General features: G+C 34.8%; 1 protein-coding gene across 3 annotated transcripts in view; it reads left to right on the top strand.

Annotated features, from left to right (window-relative positions):
• LOC128242886 (ankyrin repeat domain-containing protein 12-like) overlaps positions 1–20,800 on the top strand; it is a 70,616-nt gene that overhangs the window by 940 nt on the left and 48,876 nt on the right. Inside the window, exons 1-2 of one of the 3 annotated variants that reach the window (XM_052960287.1) lie at positions 9,955–10,569; positions 12,380–12,539. In XM_052960287.1, the coding sequence (XP_052816247.1) occupies positions 10,514–10,569; positions 12,380–12,539 (216 nt within the window). In that variant the 5' untranslated portion in view covers positions 9,955–10,513. Of the gene's footprint in view, positions 1–9,954; positions 10,570–12,379; positions 12,540–20,800 lie in introns of those variants that run through there. The other 2 variants (XM_052960286.1, XM_052960288.1) reach the window with 2 other exon arrangements.

Raw genomic sequence — 20,800 nt, 5'->3', positions numbered from 1 at the left:
GTGATTCTTGATGATTTTAAAGAAATTTGCCATATGAAATGGAATATCGGACTCGTGGAATGGCTAGAAAACTGTCTGACTTTACTTGGCAAAACCATTGTTTTTAAAATGTTTGCTGTACCTAAACTCCATTGACTGTATTGGAACCACCAGACAGAAGCGTGTATCAAGATGAAACAGAACAAATGTACACTTTTTTCTGGAAAGAAAAGCCTGATTAAATATCAAGAAATCTGGTGGCTTAAATCTGGTGGCTTATAAATGTTCATCATATCTCTATTTGTAAAAGCAATTAAAGCAACCTTGATAAAAAGACTAAAATTAAGCAATAAAAATGGATTGAAATGAATACAGTATATGAATATGATGGAAAGTGTTGGGAAAGACTTAGTTTTACAAAACCAATTTGGATCAAAGTAATATTTAACATATTGAGCCATAATATATTTTTTTCAAGACGTAATACTATAACTATCGGGGCACCATTCATTTACAAAAAGGGTGCTGCAATAATATCAACCGGGATTATGGAACAAAAGCAAAATACAAAACATCTTTTTTTTTAAAAATAGTGGTATGACACGGGTGTATCACATTTTAAACATTTGTATTACTAAAGAATTATTATTTAAGTATTTTAACTTAAAAAACAATAAGAAGACTACCAGTTTGGTACATGGTGATTTTCAAAAATAACATACACTGATCCGGAGTAGTCCTGACCGTTCACCTACTTACTCTGTAGATAATGTCAAGGAAAGTAGGAAAATATGTAAAATGGTCTTCAATTACTTTATTGTACAGCTTAAACTAATAAGTAGAAATAGGGAAGAAAATTTGGAAACTTAATTTGATGGAAAGTGTGTAAGCACAACTGCTTAAAAACTAACAATTATAAGACACAGTAATTTTGGGAATTCAAATACATTCTTTCCCCTTTTTATTTGATGCTATTTGATTTTTCCTGTTAATTTAACACTTTTTCCCCTTTTGTTGACTCCCCTTTGCGACTTGAGTTGAAACTTCTTTTCCCCTATATTTGATGTTCCTTCCCCCCTTTATTTTTCATTTCTCATCTGTCTTTATTTCACACTTTTTCCCCCTCTTTATTTGAGTCTTCTTTTCCCATTGTTTTATGCTTATTTTCCCCTTAACCAGAATCTAGGCTCTTCTTTCCTGTCTTTATTAGATGCTTCTCCGCTCCCGCCTTTGACACCTCTTTTCTGCTTTTTGTCACCTCCTTTCTCCACTCTTTTGACGCTTGTTTTTCTTTTAAGACTCTTCTTTCCCCACTTTATTTGATGCTTCTTCCCCTCTTTTTTGACGATTCTTTCCCCCTCCATTTCACACTACCTTGCCCCTTTATTTGAATCTTCCCTCCCCCTTTATTTGGTGCCCTAAAAAATTCAACAAGCCCCTCTGTATAAGATGTTAAACTGTATAAAATTATGAATTCCAACAAGCCCGGGAAGCATTTAACCATCCCAGGGCTTGCGACACTGTGCTTATTTTGAGCACAGTACATGACTGTATACATATATATAGACTTTTATATGAAAAATAACAAATTAAGAATAATTTACAATTATTTTAGATTTGTGGTTTGTGGCATTGAGGATTGTCTTGTTCAGATGTTATTGAATAGGATTATGACATGTTTATGAAATATTTCAACCACAAATGTGTATCCTGTTTACCAGAATCTGTTCATATCACTTACCACACCTGATAACTGTTATACCTGTAGTATTTACTGACTTACAGGATCATAATTATAATGTATTTAACATACAGACTGTGTAAAAATCCTAGAATCATTTTGACTCATCTTAAAGTGTTGGGTTCTGTATTTTCTGCTGGTTCATGGTAAGATCAGGGCCATTTTCAATCTCAACTCAATTGACCACAGAATCTCATAGAATGAGTCAGTTTTACATGTTTTACTCTTTGTGTGACAGCGCATTCTCTCCAATTTGGAAAAAAAATGGTCAATATTTTTTATAGAACATTAATTTTTTAGCAAATATTGTGCTTGCATTAGTCCAATTTATTATGAATGAGTTATTATATTTGGTGCATTTTGCGCTTTAGAAATCTCTTTTTCTTCAGAATATTGAGCAATCATCAGATGTTTGTCACAACATATCGTCACCTTAGTGCAAGAACTCAATATCTGCTTCTATATCTATATGCAGTTATTGAGTTATTGCACTAAGGAGACGATATAGGGATGACAATGCGCTTATGAAATAGGTAAAACATAAAAAAAATGAAAAATGTCATGCTGTATAATTATACAGTTGAACCCCGTGGGTCGAACTCTCAGGGACTAGCGAAAAAAACATTGAGCCTCAGGAAATTCAAGCCAAGTGGGAATTGTTACATTCAGTAGGAAAACATTGATTCTTTACATCAAGTTCGGGGCAACAAGGATATCGAGCCAAGCGAGTTTGAGCGAATGGGATTAGACTGTGTTATTAAATGAAGAAAATTGTTGAGCTTGAGGAATGTAATGACTATTTTCCTGAGCAATACTGGGGCCTGGCCCTCATGAGCTAGCTGTTTTTGTTATTTAGTAACTAGTGTAATTTTAACTTCTTTAAAAGTTTCATAGGAATTATCTCTGTCATAATCTCAGTAAACCAGTTTTCATTTATCAAAGTCAGATTTAAGCATGTGTTTTGGCTAATTGAAATAAACTTGAAATGCCAGTTAAGCTCGAGATATTAAGACCTGCCACTGAGGATCTCAAGAGTTCGTTGTTTTTTTCCCTGTCGTTATAGTTGACTCAATGTCATGTACGTACATGTGGCGTTATTTCCTTAGTCATTTTAAGTATTGACTTGCAGGTAATTAAATCAATGTTTCAGACATTATACAGATAATAGGGGGGCATGGTGACTAATCAATGAGCATTAACATGCGACTTTATCAGTCATGTTTGTTCCGAGAGTAATCAACGATAATTGCATCAGGTAGTTTTAGAATTTGTCATTAAATTTAGTTGAGCTATGACATGTACTCTGTTCATTGTTTATAGCCTCTCAATTCTTTAATAGAAAATTGGAGCACTAATTTTACCACATAAATACAGAATTCATATCAAGCAATCACATATCAACCACAAAGCACGCGTGAGTTGGTGGTCACTAATGCACCAGTCAATTGTAACCACATCCCCCCCCATATCCCTCCCGAGGTCCGTAGATATACTGGGGATAGCGGGGAAAATGGCCGTGTATGTTACTTCCAGGTGGCCCCGCATTGCCAAGTGGATGAGATGGGTTATTTTTGTGCCGAAAATAGCAGGGAATAGGCCTTACCTATGATGTCCCCGGGGTGCAGGGGCATTTGGCAGGGATTTTACAAGCAGTTTGTCCTCACATGGCGGAGATTTTACCTGGGATTGGTTGGACCAGAGGTCAAAGTCCCTGCTTTTCTCCGGACCTGGGGGGGTGGCATGGTCACAATTGACTGGTGCATCAGCCGGACAAGTGGGTCTTCTATGGTTCAGCACAATACCACATTCTCACGCATCATTGTGCCAATTAAAGTGACGTAGTATAAGTTTATGTAGTTAACTTTTTAATAGTTAAAATACTGACAGTTTAAACTAACCAAACACATTTTAATACTACTGTTTTCTAGCTATAACATTATGAAGCAGATGCACACATGGAATGATTAATGTTTATGATATAGAGCATGAGAAAAACTATTTTTTCCACACTGCTCATTGAGGGTGAAGGTTGAACAGAAAAATCCATTTTCCCCTTGTTGACTTGACCTAGTTCACGGGCAAATGTATGCATCAACTTGAGGTTTACAAAATCTGTTGATTTTAATCTGGGGAACTAGGGGGGATTTCCCTGCTTGAATGGTACAGAAAGTGTGTTATCATTTAATGAATGATAGATGTGATGAATCCAATAACTTAGAATTTAATGGTTTCACCCAAAACTGTAAAGTACAAAGTATAATATATAATACTTTAATGCTTTATTCAGTGTTGTCCAGAAGAAATATCAATATTTTATGAAGCCAGAGAGAAGAAATTTAACTCCTGTTGTTCAATGTTTGTTTAAATGTCAGTTTTGAATTACCATTCATGAAATGATCTTTGAAACTCCAATATAAAATGTTTTCTTTGACCCGTAAGAAACTCCACAGAAATCTTTGTACTCATTTCCTGGCCAAAGAATTTAGTACAAACAAATATAAAATATATCTTTATGTACATGTATATGCCATTATACATGGCCTGAGTTCTCTGTTTCTGACAAGTTTTCATTAGTGATCTAGTGGTCGAAATTAACACAAGCCCGCAAGGACTGGTAAAATGCCTTCCGGGCTTGCTCCAATTCTGAATTTTATATAGTAGGGCTTGTTAAAAAATTTGATACTAAACAAAAGAATAAGAATTCAGGCTTGTTCATCCAAAAGTCTAATTTTGATTACTGGTGATCAATAGTTCTGAACTAAGGAGCAGTTTTGTATTTTACTAAACTATACACATACCTGAACATTATAAGGGATTGCTGATCAATAATCGTTTGTGAACGGTGACATATTGAACAGGTTCTTTGTTTATGCCCATTGAAGCAATGTCTCGGTTTACATTCATGTAATACATGTGTTAGTACTCAATGATATTTTTCATGAAATTAAGCACTCCCATTAGCAAGATGTTTCCCCTAACAAAAAAGCCTTCAGCCCCCTCCAAATCATGATATAAGTAGTGTTTCAGCTGAAGAGTTATGAAAGGGTGCTGCACCCTGTCTTCTTCAGTAGCACCCTCCTGCCTTCATGGACTGACTAGCATGGACACCCTTTTGCCTTTCATAGAAATTAATGCTCAAGACTGTCAAAGTATATATTTCTTTTGTTTTGTTTAAAACTTATGATAAGATATATCTACACACATTACATATCTTGCAGATGAAACCAAATATTACTTCAATTATTTAACACAATTTTTAATATTTTCTGTCAAATTAATTGAATGTTCAAGGTCTTCATAGCCTGATTCAATGTGCCCTTTTTACCATTAGCACCTTGTCCCTTTTTTCTGCAGCACTTTTTAAATCCTGGCTAAAAGCCTATATTATTATTTTCCCCTGAAAAATGAAAGAAGGACCTGTATACTTACTTACATGCACCAGTCAATTGTAACCACTTCCCCCCTAGGTCAGGGGGTGTACCGGGGATAGCTGGGTTGCCCAGCAGTGCTGAGTAAATTCGGTGGTTTTGTTTTCGGGCCGAAAATAGTGAGGAATGGGCCTTACCTAGGTATTCTGGGGTGTGGGGGCATTTGGCGGTTATTTTACCAGCAGTTTGTTTCCTCAGGGTGGGTTTTTTACCTGGGATTGGCTGGACTGGAAGTCAAAGTCCCTGCTATTCCCCGGACCAAGGGAGGGCCGTGGTTACAATTAACTGGTGCATTATAAAGATACAGGAAAAAACTCGTGTGCAAGTGATGATGGTTTCACTTTTATAATCTTAAATGATATGATCCAGTACAGTAACTTTTTTTGACTTTCATTTAATAGGCATGCTCTACTTTTTCCAAAATTTGGGACTTGCTAAGCGCTTTTTTATCCAATTAAAAAGGCACAGGCACTTAAAATGTTATGGAGTTTTGTGTACATGTGTTCTGTTTAACGACCTATGATCACCTGCTTTCTCAGGGTTTATCTCTAGCTGTGTTACCCTGATCTTAGAAGCATGTTACTCTTATTTATGTTGGGTTACTAAGTGGTTACATGTATAACCAGGTTTTATAAAGCATTTGGTGCTGCAGAGGAAGGTCAGGGTGTTTAGGTAGAAAAGGGCAACAGGACATAATATTTCATGTGCATATATTGTCTGCTTCAATTGTCCTTAAAAGTTCTGCCACTGGCTTGAATATTTCTAGTGTGAAACAGGTAAAACAGCTGTGTCTCTGACCAATTTTCAAGCTTATTACTCCCTATTTCAATTTATTGTGCATCCCTAGGACCTCCAAAGTAAACATCCCTTTTAGTATAATCAATCTGTATATTGGGACCCCATCTTATTAGGCTGCAGTCACATCACAGCGATACCCAACAAGGACCCCACACCCAGATTAACAGGAATCACCCCGGATCAAGAGGAGGTACCTCAATGGTCACAAAACATCAGATCAGCCCGGACCCAACACTGCAACATAAGGAATAAACACAGAGCCAATCAGATAGCCCAAGTAACACCATGACAGCGCCACAGAATGACCAAGAATGACACAGACCAACAAGGATGACATCCCCATTCAACCCGAAATTGTAACACACTGTCAGGGACCGGAAAGGACTGCCCGAGGTGTCAAACACGACATGCCGGTTCATCAACCTTCTCGTAACCAACACAGTCACTATGTCTTCACCGTAGCTTATATATATATATATATATATATATATATATATATATATATATATATATATATATATATATATATATATATATATATATATATATATATATATATGAAATTCTTGGTAAAACAGGCAAATACTTTTTTTAATCAAATGCATTATCAGAATTTTACGAAGAAAATACGGACAAATTGACACAATTAATGTAAGTGGGTACACTTGACTATGGAAGGGGCACTTGTTTTATTTTAGCTCTTGGTGTTGCCTCAGGATACCTGGGAAATAAAAATAGTGTTTGGACGCCACCCCCCAGTTGAAAAATTGCATGTAGTCTAAACTTGCCATGCTTGACATTCTGGTTATGTCAATTTTTTTCAAATGTGTTTGGTTAAGTCAGTCATGCTTTGTATTTCCGTTATCTCAAGGTATTTCCCAAGGTCCAGACGATTTTGGCAAAGCGTGTTTTGACTGTATGCGAAGAGATCATTGTAACACCCCCAACAACATTTTTGCATGGTATGCACTAAAAAATTGCACCAGTAAAATCACAACATAACTAGACAATTCCATGCATACCGGAGGGTCCCTAGACCTAGTACATAAGGTTACCATGAACATACAGGTTGAACCAGATAAATAATTCGCTAAGTTTTCAAAATGAGCATGAAACACATATGTTAAACCAGAAACAAAAAAATGAAAAGAAGAACGATTATAGCCTTTGTGTTAAATTTTCTTGAACCAGACAAAAGAAAGAGAAAAATGGCTTATCAGCTAGATTTCTTGACATTGGGATGATTGTTCAAAAAAGTTAACAATGTTGCTAACTTCATCGTTGTTATCCTCCAAATCTATCCTCCGAATTGTTACTGCTCTTGAAGTTTAATGGATTACACACTTGTGATCTGAAGTATTTTTAACAAGATTTGAGACAACTGTTTCAGCTGTACTTGTTTCAATTAAATATCTTAGCACATCATCAAATATTTCACGTTTAACAGTTAACAACACTCTCGTTTATTACGTCGTTAACTTTAACAAATTCTGAACAAAATCGGCCCATTGTGCATTAAACATTACACAGTGCTCAGACATTTTAGAGAGAACTTCTCTCGAGGGTACACTCATTCCTCTTGGCACCTAAAGAAGCTTTTTTGTTTTGGGATATTGTTCTGTTGGCCACATTTCAAATGTTTTTGTTAACATTTACAGATCTTAGCCTGCGTCTGCTGAGGCTGAATAAGCATTGATTTTGATTGATGGAGTAAGAAGTGATTTTGGGATATGCAGTACTCTAAACACTTTATTTCTTTATATCCATGAAAAATAATTCTCAACAGTTGGCAAATAAATTTAGCAAAATAAGCTCGTCGATAAGTTAGTCGAACAATATTAGCATGAGCGGAATGCTGTTTTTTTTACTGAAGATATGAATAAATTGTTCTTACTCATAATACATTTAACGGTGGTTATAAAAAACAAACAAAACTTAAAATTAGGGTGGTGAGTTTCAACTTAAGAGTGTTGTTTGACACTGGGTGGGTCTAACAAGTGAAATTGAAAGGGACTGTACACCAGATTGGCACCAAAAAAAGTTTTCTTTCTGTAACAAATCTCAGGACAATTATTAAATAAAATGTTTTACTCTTTGTTATCATAATTGTATTTTTTTTTACCAAAATGTAAAATAAAATCGAGTCGAAGACCGGCTTTGAACCGGTGTTGCAAAATTGCAGACCAGTGTTGAATCCACTGCTACTAAAGCTTATCCGAAACGGTTGGAACATATATATATATATAAGCTATATGCCTTGGTAATATCACGTGATAACATCAACTAGACAATCACGCATAAGGAATGAATTCTACTAGGTAGACATACCTAGTAATCTTTTTTAATGGAAAAATACAAAAAAAACAGCGAAAAATAAATTAATTGTAAACTATGTGGTACTTCAGCTTGTAAGTTTCAATGCATTGTACACATCGATACCAAGTTTATGTCAGTTTTCGACAATTTTCTTTTTTCTTGCTTTTTCATCATACGGAGTTCAGCCCCTTTGAAACCAAGATCAAGATTGGTAATTTTAAGTGAAACCAAAGCAGACTGTACATGTACAGTGACAGGCCAAATCGCTCATGATGGAAATTGTATGAACTCGATTGAAAGTCTACAGATGAAATGCGCTTCAAGGTTCATTTTGTGTTTTTTGTCAAAGCAAAAGTCAGGATCATTCAATGCTTGAAAACCTTGAAAGCTAAATTCATTTGACATAGATTTGACATAGATATATAAGTACATTTTTTTTTGTGTTCGATGGTGTGAAACTTTAACTCGGGTTTTTATTACTCTCAAGATTTTTGATGTCAACGATATGAATGATTTTGTTTGGTATTTGATGTACTTTGTATCTTGTAACAATGTTTTTCTTTATAGCAAAGGCTTATGTATTTCCAATAAAACTTGAAACTTTAAGTAATAGTTATTGTGGTTGTCTTCTGATCAAACGTTTATTAAAGCCAAAATAGACAAAGCTATCTGAGTGTTGGCGCGAAATGCCCCTATATTTGCCAGCGTGCAATGTGCTAACCTGTCAGTTATCCACTTGAGCCAATTCATGACTAAATGGAAATTCAGCAGCAATTTTCGTCAGAAGCTCTCTAAAATGATTAAATCATAATCTGGCCTGCTGTGCTAATTTGGCCTTGACATGGGCATAAACACTACGAGCTTATTCCATTACGATATTTTTTATAATTGAAAGTATTTATAAGAAGGATTAAACCTTACCATGTAGGGTCCGAATATAATATAATATATTGATATATTATCGGGATACACACATTAACCAAGTCCAAATATATTCGAACATGGGCAGTGTAAGAGGTAATAGGTTTTACAAGATCTTGAAATAATAACGATGTCTTGAATCTGGCTACAATTCAGCAGTATCTGCAGCTATTTTCCAAACACCTTTTTGATTAAGACCCCAAAACAGCTGATTGTTATCGAAAAAAAAATGTTTTAATGATTATGTAAGTTTGTGAATTTTTTTAATTTGAACTGTACTTTTTCTCTCCCAGGTGAAATGGTTGAATACACTTAAGATATGTGTATCTTATATCTCTTGTAAAACATCCTCATCCATATTATAAATGCTGGTTTTTCATGGTTCTTCTTATTTGCAAAGCTTTTAAAAGTTTCGCCTGAATTAATATTTGTTTAATCCTTAAAGTACACAGCCTTTTTACCGAACTTAATTTTCTCTATACACATGGTCTCTGATTATCTAAAGGATTAAGATTTTTGTTTAGCCCTAAAGGATTAATATGATTTGGATTAACCTTAAGTTAAAAAGGTTTTTGCATAATGTTTGAATACACTAAATATGGATATAGATTTACACTGTCAATAGATGGGGCCGATAACATCAGAGCTTAAAATTACGATAACTGAACTGTAACCATAAGGCTATTTGAATGTGTATACATGTTCAAGCATTGTATAGAGTAGTCTCACCTTTATACAGAAAAAACGTTATATGAATGATATCAATAGTGACTAGTAGAGTCGATTTTTAACATTGAATGTATTACTGGTTTCTGAATGTGTTTACTCGTTCTCAACTCACTGAGCATAAAAAGAATCCAAGGTTGAATGGGAATTTATACAGTGCGGGTAATTAACGGAGGTTCATATCCCTGATTTATGAGGGCTTGCCAGAGCCAAGACAAAGTTTCAATGGTGGATTGTTGATGTGTTATTGATAAACAAGAGGGATTTTCTTTGCTGTAGTCTCGCCTGAGATTTCTGCTTTCTTGTGAGGGAGAACACTGTGTTTGAAATGGTGAAAGTGGTTAGTTGTGGAAAAACATGTGAAAATTGTGGATTTTCTTTTTTTAGTTTTCATTGGATGGTGTTAGACAATAAGAATTTTTGCTTTAGTGAAAAGAAAGCATATTAATTTGAATGTGGTAACCAATTTGATTTATTGTTCAACCTGTGAAGAAAGGATTGTGTATTGGTTGCGTCGTTTTTTTGTAAACGTGCATTAAGCTCTTCTTCATCATTGAATTTGTTTCAAGTTAAACAGATTAGTTTGCGCCTAAACTTATATTCAATGGTATTTCAACAGATTTTGTATTCCGGCGAAAACAAGGATTGTTATGTTAAAAGGTATTTATAACGTTAAATTAAAGAAAGAAATTGGCGATTTTCCCGAACTTTGTCAAAGTTAACAACCTGCATTTAACAGCATTTTTGTTAACTTTTAATAGTGAAATATTTGATGATGTGCCGACATGTATAAATATAAACAAGTACATATGAAACATTTGTCTCAAATCTTGTTAGAAATTTAGAGATTAAATTGTATCCATTAATTTTCCAGAGCAGTAACCATTTGAAAGTTAACAACATGGAAGTTAACAACTTTTTTAATTTTTACAGTCCTGATCAATCTGCCCTTGTGTTGTTTACATTGATTTAGAAGATTACATCTTTTATGAATATTTTTGATTACCTACATATTTGTCATATAATGTTGCAACTTAAATATAATTTCTATGAAATCATATTGCCGTTGTTCGAATGAATGAAAATGTTTGTTGTTTCATTGTAATTTTATGTCCAAAAGCTAATCTGACATCATGCTTCCAGCTTACATCAAGTTTTACATAGGAAACAGCAGAGACAGTTCGTGACACAATGTTGACATTATTGCAAACAAAAAATTGGTAGTTAATTAAGAGAAGTCATATAACGCGAGGCCATTTATTTAGTGTAGCGATCAGTACGGCTTCTAAGTAAGGCCTATCAACTTTTCTTTAATTATGTTAGGATATTCTCCATTGTCTGATATGGTGAAAAAGACAGCTGACAAATTATACAAAAAGCTAGGACTTGATTTACTGTGATGCACATAAAAATTATGTAGTATGAAATGGGCATATGTTGTAATGTATCGGCAAAGAAAAATCTACATGTATATAGCAGCAGCCTTGTTTTAAACTCCTCTCTATTCAGAAGTAGAAATAATATGAAATTACAGCCAATATAAATTAATTGCTAGATTTTCATTCCATTTTTGACCCCGGGGTAACATTTATTTTTTATTTTTCTTAGTTGACTGTCTCACCGTTGAATATAGTGTTTTTGCTCTTTCTTATTACATAAGGGACTATATACAAGTGTAGACCAACCACAAACACCATCCTCACAATTCTCCTTTTCTTACATGTGAATGTTTACATCAACACCATCTGGTGTGAATAAACCCTGTTCCTGGACAGTACCGGACCGCTACGCAAACACAGACCCTAGTTCAACATTTGTATTTGAGTCATTAAAATTTAAGGGGCAGCGGAAGAAAAAGGGGGCCGGGCAGGGATGGAAATCTAGCAATTTATTTATAGTTGCCTAACACAAACAAATAAGCTTTACTCTTTGTTGTCATTATGCAAACACACATTGGCCATATATACTGGCCACTTCAATGTACAGGTGCGTAGCTGCTTTTACGCCAGTTTGGGGCTGAATCCACGTGATTCTGACTAAAAAATCAACCAAAGTTGCAGTTTGAGAACTTGACTACTTGATCCTAAAACTGTTCATTTTCCAGTACTAAAATAAAGCACCTCAGAAGGCCCGGAATGCACCATGGTTTCAAAATTTCCTAAGGGGACATGCCCCCGGACCCCCTAGCATAATTATGAATCCACAAGAATAGAGGGCAAGCTATGCCCCTGATGTATTCATATGAAACTTAGTGCACATGTTGTTACCAGTACAAATGAGACTGGCAGCAAGGCCAGTGACTCTGTTTTTAACAATTGGTGAGTTATCTCCCTTGATTGACTGAGAAAAACTGGTGAGTGTTCTCATCTCCTCTCAGTACTCATGTTGTAAATGTTTTCACTGTAAATGAAATAGAAAAAACCTTCATATAATGTTCAATTACGTTCATGTATTTTTCTTCTATTTCAAGATGCCGGCCAAAGAAGGGGCAGTGCCGACCGGTATTGACCCCGTCCCGTTCTGACCGTGACCTTGAACACGTGACCTCCCCGGCAGTCTGCATGCCTTCTCTCGTGTTCACGAGAGCCCCACTGCCGGACATGTCTGACAAGAAATCACCCCCTAGAAAGGTGAGAGTAGTAAAACATCTCTTTCAATATCTGAAATAATTCGAAATCAATAGAAAGATGAAGATGGGATATTAAAATAAAATCCTGTGCAAATGTTTTTCGTTAAATATTTGCGGGCTATAGCTGTCGCCCTGGACAATTTATCGTCAACTTCCGCATATTTGAAAAAGGTTTTCTTTGTCATTTGCCTTCAACGTTTAAACGTCAAGTTTTGCTTCCAAGCAGCTATCGCAAACATCATTCACCAACCACTCAGTGCTATCATAAAGAATGTCAATTATCAGACATTGAACAGATTTAAGTTTTTGTTTTTTTAATTTGATTATCAGCTTTTAGTCATTTGGCATCAGAATGTCGTAGAATCTAATAATGTAGACAGCTGTCTGTGATTCATATTCAATTATGACCAAAGTTCCTGCCAAGTTCAAAACCGCAGGGCTAATGTTTTCTATTGGGTATAGATTTCATTTGCAACGAACTGCACTGCTGATTAAAACTCGTCAGCTCATGGGTAACTGTTACTCATTGTCATGATTCATAATGAGTAAAAGTAACAATCATTAACACGTCATGTCGGGTCTTCGTTTCCTAAAGAGTTATGCAAGGGTGCGTCACCCTGTCCTTCTTTGGCAGCACCCTTCTGTCCTCATCGAGACCAGCATTGGCACCCTCCTGCCTTTATAGAATTAAATGCTTAAGATAATCAAAAGAATATTTTGTTTTGATTAAGATATTATTATAAATTCATACAAACTTGACATAAAATTATGTGGCAGTTGAAACCTAATATAACATCAATTGAGCAGAGTACCTACTTTTTTGTGTGAAATTATTATGTTCAAATTCTTCACTGCCAGACACGTCACGTGCCCTTTTCTCTAATAGAACTCTGTCCTTTTTCTTCATCACCCTGTCCTTTTAAAAACCTGGCTAAAACCCTACGTCATGAATGGTGAACATTATGTGTGCATTGTACACGAATGTCAGAAAACACCAACTTTAGATCAAGCTTATTTCTGGCTGACTTGTCTTGAATACCGGAGCTTCGTTGTTTTTTTGTGTGTGAGCCATTGTTAGGGCCGCTATTGATTAATGTGTCATGTGCGAATTTTTCTTGGTGCACACCAAATGCGTCTCGTTTCCCTCGGGGAAATTTCCGAGAAAATTTAGGCTACAGGAGCAATAGAATTGATGACGCAGGGAATTTATTTTGATTAATTTCTTAGTGACATTTGCATCTGATCATTATGCAATTGTAAAAACTATTTATGACTCATTTATTCTCTACAATGTATTATTATTGTTTCATAATTGTTTGAAATAGTTGTTAGCATTAAACAGCCAAGTTCTTTTTTCATTGTAATTTTTTTTAGTTTATTGTATATATATAGGGCTTTAGCGAAAGAGTAAGGGAAGGGCACTGCATCTTGTACTTCTTTGAAAGCTCTCTCTGCCCTCATGGTGGGACCAGCATGTGCACCAATATGCCTTCATAGAATTAAATACTGAAATAACTAGCAAATCTAGGGGTGGGGAGGGGGGGGGGGGGGGGGCTGATCTGGCACGCACCACATAAAATCATCCAAGTTTCCCTTGAATTTAAAGAAATAATAACATCCCCCAAAATGCACCATTGTTAAAATATACTCCCAAACCCCTTAATCTCAACTCTGAGGGAGGGTTGCTTGAAACATATCATATGATTATAATAACATACAACCATTACATATTAGGCAGTTTAAACCATTAAACACAGTTGCTTTCATTTTCTGTCAAATTTATGTATAAATTCTATTCAGCCTCAGATACATTATGTGCCCTTTTTCTTCCCTTATAAAGCACTCTGTCAACTTGTTCTTTTTAAAACCTGGCTAAAACATTTTAAATATTGTATGAGAACTTGTTCCACTAATCTTTTCTACTTTATTTCTGAACTGTATTTCTGAACTGGTTTTAAGATAATGCCATAAATTTCAGAGAGAAATATTTTATGCATTTATTTGCAATCCCACAGAAAATCATTGAACCTAGTTTCTAGGAAAAAAATATATGATGGTTTTGTTCTAGATACTCTGTAAAGTAATTAAGACATGTTCCATGCTGTGGGATCAATTTATTTCACGACTGTAATTGCAACAAAAATGGAACCATTTTCTGATGAAAAATGTGCTGTTGAAACATTTCCTTGCTAAAAAAAATCCCCAAGCTGAGGTGTTTTCACTATTAGTTTGTAAGTTTGTTTTTGTTATTTGTTCGAAAATAAAAATTTAGATAATTTCGTACTGCATGTGCACACTCTTATGTAGTCGAATAAATTGCATGTTGACGTGGGTTTTTTTACAATTTTTATATGACAAATTCTTCAGGTACAAATTGTTTTGACGCCATTTCTGACCAGATGGTCCAATAGGGATTTTGGGTTTAAGCATATTATGTCTGAAAGAGATCATAAAAACAAGCCAAATTCAACCATAAATGTTATTTCATATCAGTTCCTCGCACAAAAAGTCAATATGCAATGAACAATTATGAGTTTGAAGTGTTTTATTTCATTGCTTACTGTCAAAACATAATGTGAAACAGACAACAGTTTTGTTTACAGTTCACATATGTAAAACTGTTGTCTGTTTCATTTTAAGCTTTGTTTACTGAATTTTATTAATAAGGCTAGGGTAAAAACTGTTTTTTGAGTAGATTTAATGCTTATCCTGTGCAAAATACTTTTGCAATTTCATGGTACAAAATGAATAGAACCTTTTATAATCTGTTTCAAGCTTAATACAATTTAAATATTTTTTAAAAACAACAACAGAAAATACATTTTTTTTGTCTATTATTTTAGACTATCTGAGAATGCAGTAAATATTTGTTTCTTAAACTAAAAATATTAAATTTATATAAACAAACAAGAGTCTTTAAGACATGTTTAATGCTAATTTTTAAGCACAAAAAGTAGTGATTTTCTCAACAAACAGCATAAAATAAAAAAAATACTGTTTTGATGTGGGTCATTCTTACAAGCATAGAATATGTCTGTTATTGATATGATGCATTTGTATAATCATTTTATATCTAGTCACCAATATAACACGGTGTCCAAAAGATAGGTGAGTGGGTCAGAGTACTTAAATAACAGTGGATTTTAATAATGCAAGATGATTGTATTCATACGAAATTTCTCATATTGTTTATGGTATCATATTTATCAAAATTATGTGATCATGCATTTATATTTAAAGTTCTATTTCATCCAATCAGATAGCAGTAATTATCAAAATATGCTGTACAGTTATTTTTGTGAATTAGCAGTCAGCCGTTATTGATTTCAATCTGGTGAACAAGATATAGACAAAATATAATATTGAACACTCAGAGAGTTAAAGATTATTAGAATGTATTTACTAAAATAAATAGTTATAAGTATTCTTATGAACTTAAATAAGTAATTACTAATAAACTTAAACCATTGATAATCATGATGATAAACAATTTTGATAGAGATTTTTTCTGGCCTAAGTTTATGGTTGTGGTTTTGCATTCAATTGCGCAGTTAACATATAATTTGTGTTTGATTCATGCCTATAAAAACTTAAACATGTCCATTATCATATGTACATAAGAATAATTTAAGTCATGCCTTAGGTTGTCTGGTTATGCACCAGTCAATTGTAACCATGCCCCCCCCCCCCCCCCCCCCCCCCCCCGGTCCGGGGGTATACCGGGGAAATGGGCCGTGTTTTTACCTTTCAGGTGGCCCCGCAGTGCCGGGTGAATGCGGTGGTTTTGTCTTCGCTTTAAATATAGTGGGAAATTGGCCTTACCTGGGGTGCGGGGCCATTTGGCGGGGATTTTACCATCTGTTTGTCCCCGCAGGGCAGGGATTTTAGCTGGGGTTTGCTGGACCAAAAGTCAAAGTCCCTGCTATTCCCCGGACCTAGGGGGGCCGTCACATGATGATGGTTACACTTGACTGGTGCATTAGCACACTCATTTTCCAGCATGGGCGCATGTGATTTTGTTTGATGGTCACCAAGCCAGACAAGCGGGTTTTATCTGGGTTCTCTGGTGTCCACCAAAACGTGTGAAGGACCACTAGCTCTTGCGTAATTTTGATTCATTGACAGTGACTTATCATAAGTTAATATAACTTTCTTCACATCATTGTTAAATAAGGCTTAAACTCAGTCTGTGCCTACATGAAATAAACATATAGTGTGATCTGATCATAAACCATTCTTTCAGATTGACTGACCAAGTGAAAAGTTTAACCTTTTAATGTTTTCATAAAAATAAACCTGAGATGAATTGAATGTGAAAATTCGTGACCAAGTTTGTAAGGACATAAATGCGATCATTTACAGTATAATAAGGGCAGAGTTATCTTTCATTTTTATTGAACAAAGGTTTATCCAGAATTTTACTAAAAGTAGAAACCAAAGTGGAAGTCCTGTCTCTTCCAGACATTTGAAATGTCCACTGAAAGACGGGAATTCCCAGTAGTTGACAAGTGTTGGTGACAGCCGACCTTTAGTACCTCCTTTTGGTATTGATTGAAGAGTATTTCCAGAGAACTTTTTCTCTCCCTGGGAATTACGAATGTAAGGGACATCTTTAGTCGTCGCTGTTTTAATTTGATGAGCGGATGAACATCTCCCCACCAGCTGTGCATATTTTATCGCTAGGCGTTTCGAACTTCAGATCTTTGGGAGTTTCTTTGTGTGCAGGCAGTGCTTAAATTTTGAAAGGAGATATTTGTTTTGGCGAAGAAAGAATTTGAGTTGGCCTTATGTTTTTGTGCATGCGTTCTTGAGTTTTATGAATAAACCCTGAAATACGACTCTGTTCCGAGATTTCATTGATTTGAATTTCATGTTGTTATTCATGTATCTGTCAATGTTTTTAAAATATGTAATTAATATGAATTACTCTTTAACTTAACAAGTTTGTCATTAAATCAAAACCATTAAGGCACCTGAGTCCTGTTCTACTTTTTGTTGTTTTATATCATATTTAATCTTAATGACTATTTATAGGAGATGAAAACATTAATTATTCACCCCTTTGCACATGTATTTTGTGTCTTCAGCATCATATTTGCAGAAAAACATATCTTTAACAATCTCAGGGGCTGCATGTTTATAATGACATCAACATTTGAGACAAAGGAAAATGGTGAAAGTAGGGGATTAAGGACAATAAGTGGAGGTGGTGGTGGTGGTGATGATGATGATGATGATGATGATGATGATGATGATGATGATGATGAAGACGATGATGATGATGATGATGATGATGATGATGATGATGATGATGATGATGATGATGATGATGATGATGATGATGATGATGATGATGATGACTGAATATGATGATGATGATGATGATGATGATGATGATGATGATGATGACGATGCTGATGCTGATGCCGATGATGATGCCGATGACGATGCTGATGCTGATGGCAGTGATGGTGATGATGACAATGATATGATATGATAATGATGAGGATGATGAGGATAATGTTGATGATAATCATATGATGCTGCTTATGAAACTGCTGCTGCTGCTGCTGATGATGATGATGATGATGATGATGGTGATGAACTTTTTTTACCAGGTTTTTTTGGGGGGGAATTAAAAAAAACTATCATCCTTTTTTTAGCATAATGCCAAGTGAAACATTATTTTTTGTAAATTATCTGATGTAATAGCTAAGTGCCTGAATTTATGATGTAGAAGTGAAGATAATAGCGTGTTATTTGGGCAAATTGTCAAAATTCGGGAACTTTTTCAGCAGTGTCCCTGAGGCTTTGAAATCATGTCATATTCAGACTTCATGAAATATTCAGTCCATCCAGAAATACTTTTTTTGGGTGCCAAGCATTTATTTTTTGCGAGCTTTGTTTGAAAAGTTGAGAATAAGATAATTCAGTGTTGGCTTTCATGTCTCTGTTGCCGTACAGATTCTAATTTAATTGTTTAGAAAGTTTCCCACGAAAACAACAAGCCAAATTCTATTTAGTGTGACTGTAGTGAACGAAGACCAAGAAAAGCAAATACTTTTTTGTAAAGCATATTATGCCAAAAAAAGTAAAATGGAAGGTTTGCCAGTGTCAAAATACTTATTTTATCATGCTTGGCTGTTGGGAATGTCAATTTAAGTCATTCAAAGTAGGTTCTCCTTAATTAGATAAAAACAAAATTTCTAAAATTTTCTGTAAAATATAATATTAATGTCATTCACAGACCATTTTATACACCTAATGTGCTCTATTTCACCCTACTTACCCCCCCCCCCCCCCCCACTCATTTGCACATTGAATGCAGCCCCCTGCCCTTTTTAAAATCCTGGCTACAACCCTATTTTCATAAAAGCTCTTCATGTATTTTTGTCCGAAGTGAGCAAAAGAAATCATAAAATCATAACATTAGTTTTGTAATCATAAGCAAGAAACAGCAAAAACCTGTGCCAAAAATGATGCCAAAAAAAACATAGCAGAAGTACTTTGCACTTGATTTGTTATGGTTCAAGTTTTTTTCTGATATTTTTTTTCTGATCTGTCTCAGCTCTCCCTGATATAACTTAACATTCTAGCCATTTTATGTATTAACAAATGTAACCTTGGTAATGTTATTGTTAAGATTTTGAAATCAAATACTTTAATATGAGGTTTGTATTGAAAATAATTGTATAGAGAAATGTACATGAGCTGTAAATTTTATTTAGACCATAACAGAATAGACATTTTATTTTATTTTGATTTGTTTACAATATAATATTCTAAATATTATATAAATGAACTAAGTCATCTTGTCCTAAATACTAACTTCACATGTTATATTCTCAAGGGGAAATATGTTTTGGCAAAAGTTCAAATCAATATTGTGAAAAACAAGGTCGACATGGATTTATCTCATTTAAATGTGGGAGACCGTAGTAACTTTGTCTAAAAATAGAATAGATGGGGTTAAGTCAGTCTTGCACATATCTTGCTTTATGCGCTAGATATTCTTTGCCTGAAGGTCATATTAAGTACTTGGAGTGCGGTCAACAATGGTTAGTCACTATTGCTAGATGTACATTGATAATTCTATGTTGTCCTCCATTGTATTTGTCAACTTGAGATTACTGGTGATAATGGCGGGAGTGGTCAATATTTACCTTGGAGTGGGAGCAGTCGACATATGGTGTCATTTCATAATTGGAATCATTGATGTCATTACATCATTAACTCTAATAATCAATGTATCTGAGAGCTTGAATTAACCTGATCTTTGTCATGAAAAGCACTACCAAGTATGAACTATTGCAAAAAGATCCCCTTTTATTCAGCATAAATGTAAGAAATAATGTACCATATATGAATAAGTCGATAGGTTTATTAAATAAATGGTTTGAAAACAAGTTGAACATTATATAAATTCAATGATAGTACTTCTCCCCTTTTTACCAAAACAAAGCTAATTTCACATTTACCAAAGAGCCATGCCCCTATTTCCTAAAAAGTGGAGAAAAAACCCTGTTACATTGGTTAATCATTTCAATCAAGATCTAAGTCGATTTTACGTATCAAATCCAAATTTGTTTCATTATTTTCATTCATGTTTGTGTAAATTAAACTTATTAATTAACCAGCAATTTGAACATGAACACAGAGTGGAGGAAAGAAAAAAAATGATGTACTGCCATTTGTGATGTTTTTATACTGTTTTAAGATGATTAAAGTCACGACTAAAGTTCTTAATTGAAACGGCCCCCAGATGCATGGTTTTACGAATAAAATGCTGATATGCAGGAAAGCTTGCTAATTCTCTGCAGATGTGCATCACACAGGATATGAAAAACCATACAACTCCATGCACTCAGCGCTATTGTAGCTGTCACGTTAATCTAATGTTAAAGCATTTCAAGTTGACAGGTCGTGCTAAAGAAAATCCCCTTTTTGGTCTATTGATTTTTCCTGGCTTCAATGTCGTCCGTCTCACCTGCGTCGAATCATTGTTGCAAATATTGACCGGGCCATTGAGATCGAGAGAGCTTTCAAACTGCGAGGGCGACAAACATGACGATTGTCGGTCATGAGACTGGCTCGGAGTTATACTAAAAATCCTGAAATAATACGCACGTTATTGTCACATACTGTTCGCACCCCTGTCATAAACAAATGGTCTCCATTTTCCATCCCTCAATGGATACAGCTGTTTCTTTTCATGGTTTAATGATATGTTTTATATTGTATGAAAATTTTCGCTGAGTTTTG

The sequence above is a fragment of the Mya arenaria genome, chromosome 8 (genome assembly GCF_026914265.1).
Source record: "Mya arenaria isolate MELC-2E11 chromosome 8, ASM2691426v1".
Lineage (NCBI taxonomy): Eukaryota > Metazoa > Mollusca > Bivalvia > Myida > Myidae > Mya > Mya arenaria.
This window is presented reverse-complemented; position numbering and strand designations above follow the sequence as displayed.